The sequence below is a fragment of the Podarcis pityusensis genome (genome assembly GCF_964106645.2).
Source record: "Podarcis pityusensis genome assembly, chromosome: 4".
In the NCBI taxonomy this organism is placed as follows: domain Eukaryota; kingdom Metazoa; phylum Chordata; class Lepidosauria; order Squamata; family Lacertidae; genus Podarcis; species Podarcis pityusensis.
The window spans coordinates 6476208-6486225 of record NC_138027.1 but is presented as its reverse complement, the minus strand read 5'-3'; the positions used below and the strand labels follow the sequence as shown (position 1 = coordinate 6486225).

The 10018-nt window shown below is 51.7% G+C and overlaps 1 protein-coding gene across 4 annotated transcripts in view; it reads right to left on the bottom strand.

The window, feature by feature from the left end:
* Positions 1–1217: 1217 nt before the first annotated feature.
* LOC308475061 (maestro heat-like repeat-containing protein family member 7) overlaps positions 1218–10018 on the bottom strand; it is a 63928-nt gene continuing 55127 nt past the window's right edge. For all 4 annotated transcript variants that reach the window (XM_081001840.1, XM_081001839.1, XM_081001841.1 and 1 more), the window contains 2 exons: positions 4737–5272; positions 1218–1500 (listed from right to left, as the gene is read on the bottom strand). In XM_081001840.1, coding sequence (XP_080857966.1) covers positions 4998–5272 — 275 coding nt within the window. In that variant the 3' untranslated portion in view covers positions 1218–1500; positions 4737–4997. The remainder of the gene's footprint in view (positions 1501–4736; positions 5273–10018) is intronic.

The following is a 10018-nucleotide window of genomic DNA, read 5'->3' as shown; positions in this document are numbered from 1 at the left end:
AGCCTCCGCCACACGGTGAAATATGTTTACTCAGTGAGCTTGCAAAATCCGCTCTTAAACCGCACGCATGCTTAGCAGATTTGCTTTTCTTTTCTATATTGTGCTGAGATTTAAACATGGATGGCAGCCTCTGGTTCGTCCCGTTTTCTAAAAAAAGTTAGGATAGAGACTTAAAACTAAATATTGGGTGTATACATTAACAAGGATCGTTTCCTGCCTTGTGTTGGCTGTGGTGCCAGGTCTGGATCTGGTGCAAGTCCCTGTTCAGAGCGAGAGATTTCTGTGAAGCTGGCACTGCTGGGAGTTTTAGTCCAAAATGCCTAGAACAGGGGTCAGCAAACTTTTTCAGCAGGGGGCCGGTCCACTGTCCCTCAGAGCTTGTGGGGGGCTGGACTATATTTTGAAAAAAATATGGACTAATTCCTATGCCCCACAAATAACCCAGAGATGCATTTTAAATAAAAGCACACATTCTACTCATGTAAAAACACACTGATTCTCGGACCGTCTACGGGCCGGATTTAGAAGGCGATTGGGCCGGATCCAGACCCCGGGCCTTAGTTTGCCTACCCATGGCCTAGAAGCTACCAGCTTGGATAAAGGCTGACCAGATTGGTTTGTCCCTGCTTCCTGTAGGCTCAGGGATGTCTCCAATGTGCTGGCAGGCACACCACACCCATATATTTAAGGCTGCCATATTCAACTTGATCCTATGGATTTTTAAAAAGAAAACCTATGCAACTTTGGGATTTGAACATGGTCCTTCCAAGGACAAGGCCAGCAAGGGCTCCTAAGCCTAGGAGGACACCAAAACTTTTAGAGAAATCACACGCAGCACATGTGATTGCAAGGGGCTCTGATTAGATGACCCTAATGGATGAGAATCCATCCTGCAATTCACCCCAATTTGTTTGTATACGTTTCCCCATTAATCCCACACTTTTCCCTAGTGTACTTCCTCAACTGGATAAAATCTATTTATTTTTTAAATAAAAAAAGAGGATTTCTTGCACTAGGACAATAGAGCGCTTTAATCCACTTTCATTGCACACCTCTGGCATGCACTTGAAATTATTATTATTATTATTATTCTGCAAGATAGTGGCAAATCTGGAGGCACACACCAACTTCAACAAACAGGTCCTGAGAATCAGTTAGGTACACACACAGAGAGAAATCCATTCCACTTTTGTGAAACACAAACCGACTTTAAAAAATAAATCCGAAAACACAAATTTACTGGCTTAAAGTCCTCAAGGCATATGTGCATAAAAATATATATACATGAGAACATTGCTATATATTGCTTGCAAATTCTATCTTGATGCAGGAAGTTGCATTTTGCAAGCAGCGTGAAGGCCCTTACGGTAAGGGTTCTTCAGCAAGCAAGAACCGTCGGCTTGCATCCACATTTTGGGTTTCTCATCTGCATCCTTCGACTGAGGCTTCTCCTGCAGCCTTCTCCACCACTGGCTCTGTCCTCCTGCAGCCAGAAAGCTCCTGGTGAAAGAGAGAGAGAGAAAGAAAGGACAGAACGCCCTCTTGTGGTTGTTGATCTGTGCCAGGAGAGGGGGGGAATGGAAGCAGTAGGTCCTGGGAGCCTGAATACAGTGGTACTTGGGGTTACAGACACTTCAGGTTACAGACGCTTCAGGTTACAGACTCCGCTAACGCAGAAATAGTACCGCAGGTTAAGAACTTTGCTTCAGGATGAGAACAGAAATTGTGCTCCGGTGGTGCGGCGGCAGCAGGAGGCCCCATTAGCTAAAGTGGTGCTTCAGGTTAAGAACAGTTTCTGGTTAAGAACGGACCTCCGGAACAAATTAAGTTCTTAACCCGAGGTATCACTGTACAGGGAAGGTAGACAACTGGCTTGACTGTAGTACATGTGGAAAGGTTTCAGGGGGACTTAGTAGACCACATGCTGAACATGAGTCCACAGTGCGATGCAGCAGCAAACAAAGCTAATGTTATTCTAAGCTGCATCAACAGAAGTCAAGTGTCCAGATCAAGGGAAGTCATAAAGGTAAAGGGACCCCTGAGCGTTTGGTCCAGTCGCGGACGACTCTGGGGTTGCGGCGCTCATCTCCCTTTACTGGCCGAGGGAGCCGGCGTACAGCTTCCGGGTCATGTGGCCAGCATGACTAAGCTGCTTCTGGCGAACCAGAGCAGCGCACGGAAACGCCGTTTACTTTCCCACTGGAGCGGTACCTATTGATCTACTTGCACTTTGACGTGATTTCGAACTGCTAGGTTGGCAGGAGCAGGGACCGAGCAACGGGAGCTCACCCTGTTGCGGGGATTCGAACCACCGACCTTCTGATCAGCAAGCCCAAGAGGCTCAGTGGTTTAACCCACAGCGCTGCCCGCTCTATTCTGCCATCTTAAGCATATCTGGTGCCGTGGTGCAAAGCTCCCTCCGCTACACCCCCCTTTCCCAGCACCTCCCAGCTCAGCCGGCCGCTTCGTGAGGCGTTGGCCATGGCTGATGCTGGGAGGCACCACGTCCAGCCTCCACCTCTTCCCTGGCACCCTCCAGAACTATGGGTAAGACGCCCCTGCCTGGAATACGGTGTCCAGTTCTGGGCACCACAATTTAAGAAGGATGTTGACAAGCTGGAAGGTGGGCAGAGGAGGGCGACCAAGATGATCAAGGATCTGGAAACCAAGCCTGATGAGGAACGGTTGAAGGAGCTGGGTGTGTTTAGCCTGCGAAAGAGGAGACTGAGAGAAGATAGGAGAGCCACCTTCAAATATCTGAACTTGCAACCTTCCAGGTGGCACTGAACTGCAATTCCCAACAACCCATGGGCAGTGGTCAGGGATGATGGGAGTTGTAGTTCAGCAAGATCTGAAGGGGCAAAGGTTCCTCTGCTTTGCGTGCAGAAGGTGTCAGATTCAATCCCTGGCATCTCCCAGGTAAGGCCGATTTCCACATTTGCCACAAGAGGGCAGCTCTGCATTTTTTTTTAAAAAGCTAGTTAATATTCTAGCGGACAACAGGCTTCCTTAACTCTGCGACTTCCAGGTGTTTTGGACTACAACTTCCATCAGTCGCGGCCATTACGGCAGAGGGCACTGTGTTCTTGTAAGCGCTGAGCATGGAAACAGGCTCCTTAGGTTTGGGGCCTAAGCTCCCAGTCCTCAAGGAGGAGTGACACAGTGTAAAGAGAGCCCAAGTGGGTCGGACCAAACGTCTATCTCAGAGGTGGCCAACATGGCGTCCTCGTTGGCCAATGGTGCAAGGGATGATGGGAGTTGTATTCCAGGTTTATGATTTGATCCCGGAATGTCCCACTTTCCCTTAGTAATGTCCCTATTCTCATCGAAGGAATGTTGGAGGGTTTGGAGTTATGTGACTTCTGAACCAAGGAGATAAGTAACTAGACAACCTTTAGAAGACACCTGAAGGGAAGTTTTTTTAAAAAAATAAATAAATAAATTATGTTTTTATATAGGTGGGAAGCCACCCAGATGGGTGGGGAATAATAATAATAATACAGTGGATGCTTGGGTTGCGAACATGATCTGTGCAGGAGGCACGTTCACAACCCGCAGTGCTGCGTCTGCGCACGCGTGGGTCGCATTTTGGCACTTCTGTGCATGCGCATGCGCAAAGCGCGGTTTAGTGTTTTTGCGCATGCACGAGCGCTGAAACCCGGAAGTAACCCATTCCGGTGCTTCCGGGTTCAGCGCGGTGCGCAACTTGAAAACGTACAACCTGAAGCATCTGTAACCCAAGGTATGACTGTAGTAGTAGTAGTAGTAGTAGTAATAATTAGAATAATTAAAATAGGGCTGCCAACTCCCAAGAGACTGCGATCTAAATCACAGAGTTAAAAACTGGCAGTGAACTACACCCTTTATGGGGCTTCAGGTCAGAGTTGTTGAGCTTTTTTTTAAGAAAAGCCCTGTTTTTTTGGGGGGGGTGCAGGGCAAAAATGTTGAGTTTTTTTAGGGGAGCCAAAGTTGTTGAGCTTCTTTGGGGATGATCTACCACAGCCGTCCAGCGATCTACCTGTTGGACGTGCCTGGAATAGGATGTCCCTATTTTAAACTGAGAAATGTTAGAAGGTATTATTCCCAGGTTGGAGAAGGTTGGTTTAGGGCAATGGTTCTCAAAGTGGGTGGTACTCTCATCATCATAACCTTTTATCTGTTCATTAAATTTGTATATCACCCTATACCCGTAGATCTCAGGGCGGCTAATAATAATAATAATAATAATAATAATAATAATAATAATATTTTTATACCCCCACCCATCTGGCTGGGTTTCTATAGCCACTCTGGGCGGCTTCCAACAGAATATTAAAATACAATAACCTATTAAACATTAAAAACTTCCATGAACAGGGCTGCCTTCAGATGTCTTCTAAAAGTCAGGTAGTTGATTATTTCCTTAACATCTGGTGGGAGGGCTTTCCACAGGGTGGGTGCCACCACCGAGAGGGCCCTCTGCCTGGTTCCCTGTAGCTTTGCTTCTCGCAGCGAGGGAACCGCCAAAAGGCCCTCGGAGCTGGACCTCAGTGTCCGGGCAGAACGATGGGGGTGGAGACGCTCCTTCAGGTCTACTGGACCGAGGCAGTTTAGGGCTTTAAAGGTCAACACCAACACTTTGAACTGTGCTTGGAAATGTACTGGGAGGCAGTGTAGTTTACAACATTGTAAACAGAATGAAAATAAATCAATACCTGGCTCCATTTCACTCTTTCCTCCCCTTAATGGGCACTCACCATGCAAGGCCATCCTGGTTCTATGGAGGAATGCAAGAGGAAGTCTTGATGGTTCGCACCACAGAACGTTCCCTGTTCCTGTCCTGCTGCGGACGCTGGCCGAATCCAGGCACGCTGAGCATCCTTCTCCCGCCGCCTCCTTTCTCCCGCTCCTTCCTTTCTGGTCCCCTCCCATCATCTGTGGCTCCGGTGCCTTTTCGACTGGGAGTTGTGTGCAGGTCTCCTGAGCTTACGTTGAGCGCCTCCCAAGGGAGCGTAGGATCAGGCCTGCCGGGTTGGCCCGAAACCTCTCTTCCTGGCAGCGCTGGGCACCAACCGGTGAGAAGTGGGGGAAGCTGGGTTCCACCGGTGTGTCAGGGCAGGATCCGGCGTGTCCCAGTGGCCCCGGTCAGAGGAGAGGCTGTCTTCCCCCTCCGAGCCAGAAAATCGGGGCGAGACGGCAGCCGAGACACCACAGGCTTCCTGCACCATCCGGGTGGCTTGCAAGGCCGTCAGGCGGACGGAGGGGTCGTGATCCTGCCGCAGTTTGGAGAGCGCTGGAGCAAGGGAGAGAAAGCCAGGCCCATGAGAGAGGAGGACACGCTTTGGACAAAGGCAGAAATGGAATGAACCTGGGAGATAAATCCCATGGCTGCCTGGTTTAAATTGTTGAATGGTCTCTTTAAATTTGAAGGTTCATTATTGTTCCACAAGATGTGTATTCCTTTAAGGGCCAGAGCAAATAACGTGACCTAGTTTTACAGCTGTGAAACAGTACAGCAGGTGCTGTTAAGCTATGTTAATTAAGCTGTTGGGTATAGTATATAAAGAGCAGCACCTACCTCCCTCAGTCCCCTGGTGGCTGGGCTGGTGGATGGGTCATGCTTATTGATATATTATAATTAATGTGAAAGGAGTTTTTGTTATTAAAACCTAGCTAAAGTTATTTTGCATTCCTTGTAATGTGTGGTCTCCCAAGCAAGCTCTCTGCAGCGCAACTAATCTGCAAATAGCCCACATAAATTGCCATTGGTTTTGCTTGCTTTTTTGTCTCTCCTGTGGTTTTGCTTCATTTTTATAAGATTTGAGAATGCGAACCCCAAACCCAGGCCTTTACCCTAACCCTGACACAAACTGAAACCCTAACCCTAAACTTAAACCTAACCCCAACCATAACTCTAACCCTAACCCTCTAATCCTAACCCCTACTGTTAACCCCAACCCTAACCCAACCCTAACCATAATCCTAACTGTCAGGGGTTCAGGAGCAGAGGCACAGGAAAGGGAGGAAATAGAGAGCGAGGGGGAGGAGTCCGAAGGTAATGTTAGCGATGACAGCGGTCCGAGGTCTCTGAGTCTTTCCAGCGAATCGGAAGATTCACAGAAAGGGGCTCCCATGGTCAGAGCAAGGGGGGTGCCGAGGGGGACACCCCAGGAAGAAGGGGCCAGAGGGGACTCAGAGAGAAGCAGTTGGAAATCAGGACCAGCGTCCACACCAGAGTGCAGTAGGGGGGAGGAGTCCCAGGCATCGGGATCAGGCGGCGCACTGCCAGTGGGAGGACATGAGTCAGGATTGGCCACGCCTCCATCGGGGAGCGAGGAAACGGTCGAGAGGAAGGTTGAAGGCTGGGCGCGCGCGCCAAGTTCAAATGTACAGGAGGGCGGTGCAGTTGGCAGCCCGGATAGGGAGCCAGGTCCCAAAGCCCGCCGAAAAGACGGGGAGGAGTCAGGGGGGTCAACGTCAGCGTCAGAAGAATCCAGGAAGGAAGGGACCCCGGGGGGTAGCAGGACCCAGAGGAGAAAGGAGAGACGGAAGAGGTGGAGTAAGGCTAGAATCTTAAACTGGTGTACAGGGGGCGGAGACTCAGATGGAGCTTCGCCGATCTAACCATGAGACGTAGAGTTGCACGCAGCAGCTTGAGAATGGAAACTGTAACTCAATAAAGACTTTTGTTTAATGATCGCTGGCTAGCGTGATCCTCTGTGAGCTAGGATCTGGAAGCAGCTCTGACAGTAAGCTCCATCACTTAAATTGTGGGCATCTACGGCCTCGCGGAGAGGAGAGAAAGCGGGTGCCTACTAGCGAGCTCACGAACGGCAGACAATATGACGGCCGAACAGCAGATAGCGGAACTCAGAGAAGCAGTGTCACGACTGAATGCCGAGGCTCTTGCATCCAGGAAGAGAGAGGAGGACGCAGCTGCCGCCTACAGGGATCTCCAGGTCAGGTTGGAAGTGCTTACGAAGCAAGGGCAACTGACACCCAAACCGGAGGGGATTGGGTTGGGGAGACGAACAGGCGGTCTGGTCTCTCACTTCGATGGGAATTTGCAACAGTACCCCAACTTTAGAGCAGATGTAATGTGTGCACTGCAACTGCTGAACAAAGACTTTAGAGATGAGCAAGAGAAGGTGGGATTCATCATGTCCCATTTGCATGGAGATGCTAAAGCATGGCTGCGCAATTTGTGGAGAGATAAGGATCCGGCGCTCCAAAATGCGGATGCCTTTATTAAAGCGATGGATGGGTGCCTTTTATCAAGCATTGACGTGGATCTTGCTCGGCAGCAGATACATGGACTGAAGCAAGGGAGGGCCAGCGTAAGGCAGTACCATGCCCGCTTTTTCGCTTTGGTCAGTGCTCTGGAATGGGACAGAGATTCGGCTCCTGTAAGAGACCTGTTTTGGGAGGGATTGCACGGCTCGGTTAAAGATGAAATTGCGAGGGGGGAGAGACCCCGGACCACGCAGGAGATCGTTCAGAGGGCGCTGGCGGTGGGGGTGCGGCTGGAAGAACGTCCGTGGAGCAGGGACGAAGGGCGTGGAGGGCGCGAACCAGCCAGGGGCTCCTCCTTCCTTCCCAGAGAAGCAGCGCGTGCGCAATCCACGCCTCCGCCAGGAGGAGGAGCGGAACCTATGGAGGTTGGAGGTGCAAGGGCTCAGTCAGCAGCCAGAGCCCTAGCACCGGCAGCAGTGAAAGCGAAGCCTCCTAGAGGGAACAGGAAGTGTTACATCTGCGATGATCCACAGCATATGGCGAAAGAGTGTCCCCAGAGGCTCCACAAGCACACTGCAGCCTCAGCAATGGTAACTGCAGCAACGCAGCAAGGAGAACCACAGCAGGGAAACGACGGAGTCTGGCTGGAGAAAGAGGCACTGGGGCCCAGCCAGACGTGTCAGTGAAGCAGTCCCCAGAGATTTTACAGCCCATGGACCCCCTCCCGCCCAAACCAGTAGTGAGGCTCACCGCGTCGCTCCAGCTGCCCAATGGAATCACCATGGACGTGCCAATCACCATTGACTCCGGAAGCAATGCGGACTTTATAGGGCAGGACTTTGTCGACCGGCACGCTATACAGTTGCTGCCTGCCACGCTGCCCCTGCAGGTTGTCACGGTGGATGGCAGGGAGCTGCTAGGGGGGCAAGTGGTGAAGCAGACGCCACCAATGGTGATGCGACTTGGGAATCACAGGGAAATCATCAGCTTCAATGTCACTCAACTATCGGACACGCCCATTGTATTGGGCATGAGTTGGCTGGACAAGCACAGCCCGACGCTGGCTTGGTACCAGAGGCAGCTGACCTTCGGCTCTTCCTTTTGCGCTGAACACTGCATCGTGCCCCGGCAGGAAGGAGAGGAAGAGGAGTCACAGCTGCAGCTAGGCACGCTGCAAGCGGTTCCCCACAAGTACGCAGAATTTTTGGAGGTTTTCTGCGAGAAGGAGGCAGACAGGCTACCCCCCCACAGACCATATGACTGCAAAATTGACCTGCTGCCGGGGGCGGCGCTGCCCAAAGGGAAGCTGTATTCCATGTCTGAGGACGAACTGCAGGAACTCAAAGAGTTCATAGATCATAATTTGGAGCGCGGTTTCATCCGAGAGTCCAAGGCAGCGGGGGGCAGTCCGGTATTCTTTGTTAAGAAGCGGGACACGCCCCAAAAAAGACTTGTAGTGGACTATCGCATTTTGAACAGTGTGACCAAGCCATCCGACTTCCCCATGCCCCGAATCGATGACCTCCTCGCAAAGGTACGGAAGGGCAGCGTGTTCACCAAGTTGGACCTGCGAGGGGCGTACAACCTCATTCGCATGCGGGAAGGAGATGAGTGGAAGACAGCCATGTTCACGCCCCTGGGCACCTACGAATATAGAGTTATGCCTTTTGGATTGCAAAATGGTTCCCACGTTTTTCAAGCTTTCATGCATCACGTGTTGGCGGGGCTCCTCTACAAGACGTGCGTCTGTTTCTTGGATGACATCCTGATCTTTTCGGAATCGCAGCAGGAGCATGACAGACACGTCAAGGAAGTGCTGAGCAGGCTACAGCAACATAGGCTTTACGCCAAGCTGGAGAAGTGCCAATTCGACGTGACCGAGGTGGATTTCCTGGGCTACAAGTTGTCTGACAAGGGGCTCGCCATGGACAGCGCCAAGGTTCGAGCAGTGTTGGATTGGAAAAGCCCACGCAACCGGAAGGAGGTCCAACGGTTTGTCGGCTTCGCGAACTTCTATCGCAAGTTTATCAAAGGCTTTGCCATGCAGACAGCGGCCATCACGGACACGCTCAGCTCCAAGAAAAAGAAGTTCATCTGGACAGAGCAGGCGGAGCAGTCCTTTCAGGCACTCAAGCGTCTCTTCGCGTCGGAAGAGCAGCTGCTTCATGTCAACCCCAGCAGGCCGATGAGGGTGGAGACAGACGCTTCGGACAGAGCCGTGGGAGCAGTCCTGCTGCAGAAAGACCCGCAGGGGGCTTGGAGGCCGGGAGCGTTTTACTCCAGGAAGCTCAGCAAGTCTGAACAGAACTACACCATCTGGGACAGGGAGTTGCTGGCCATTCATGCAGCATTCAAAGCGTGGAGGCACTTCCTGATCGGCGCCAAGCACACGGTGCAGGTCTGCACGGACCACAAGAATCTGGAGCACTGGCGCACGGCACAGTTCCTGAACCAGAGGCAGATACGTTGGGCTGAGTTCTTTGCGAACTTCGACTTCCGAATAGAGTATGTCCCGGGGGACACCAACATCATGGCGGATGCTCTCTCCCGTAAGTCACAGTATCTGGAGGAGGCAACGCCAGCGGCCGCCATGCACATCTTCGCACCGACAGTGTGGGCGTGCGCTGCTGCAACAGTTGACCTGGAGGCGGTGCGACGAGCGTTGCAGGATGACTCCTTCGCGCAAGCAAAGATGGCAGAGGTGCGCAAGGGCACGGCAGCGACCGACGAGTTCCAGCTGCGAGATGGATTGCTCATCCGTAAAGGGGCCATCTACGTGCCGGGAGACGAACTTCGCGCCAAGGTA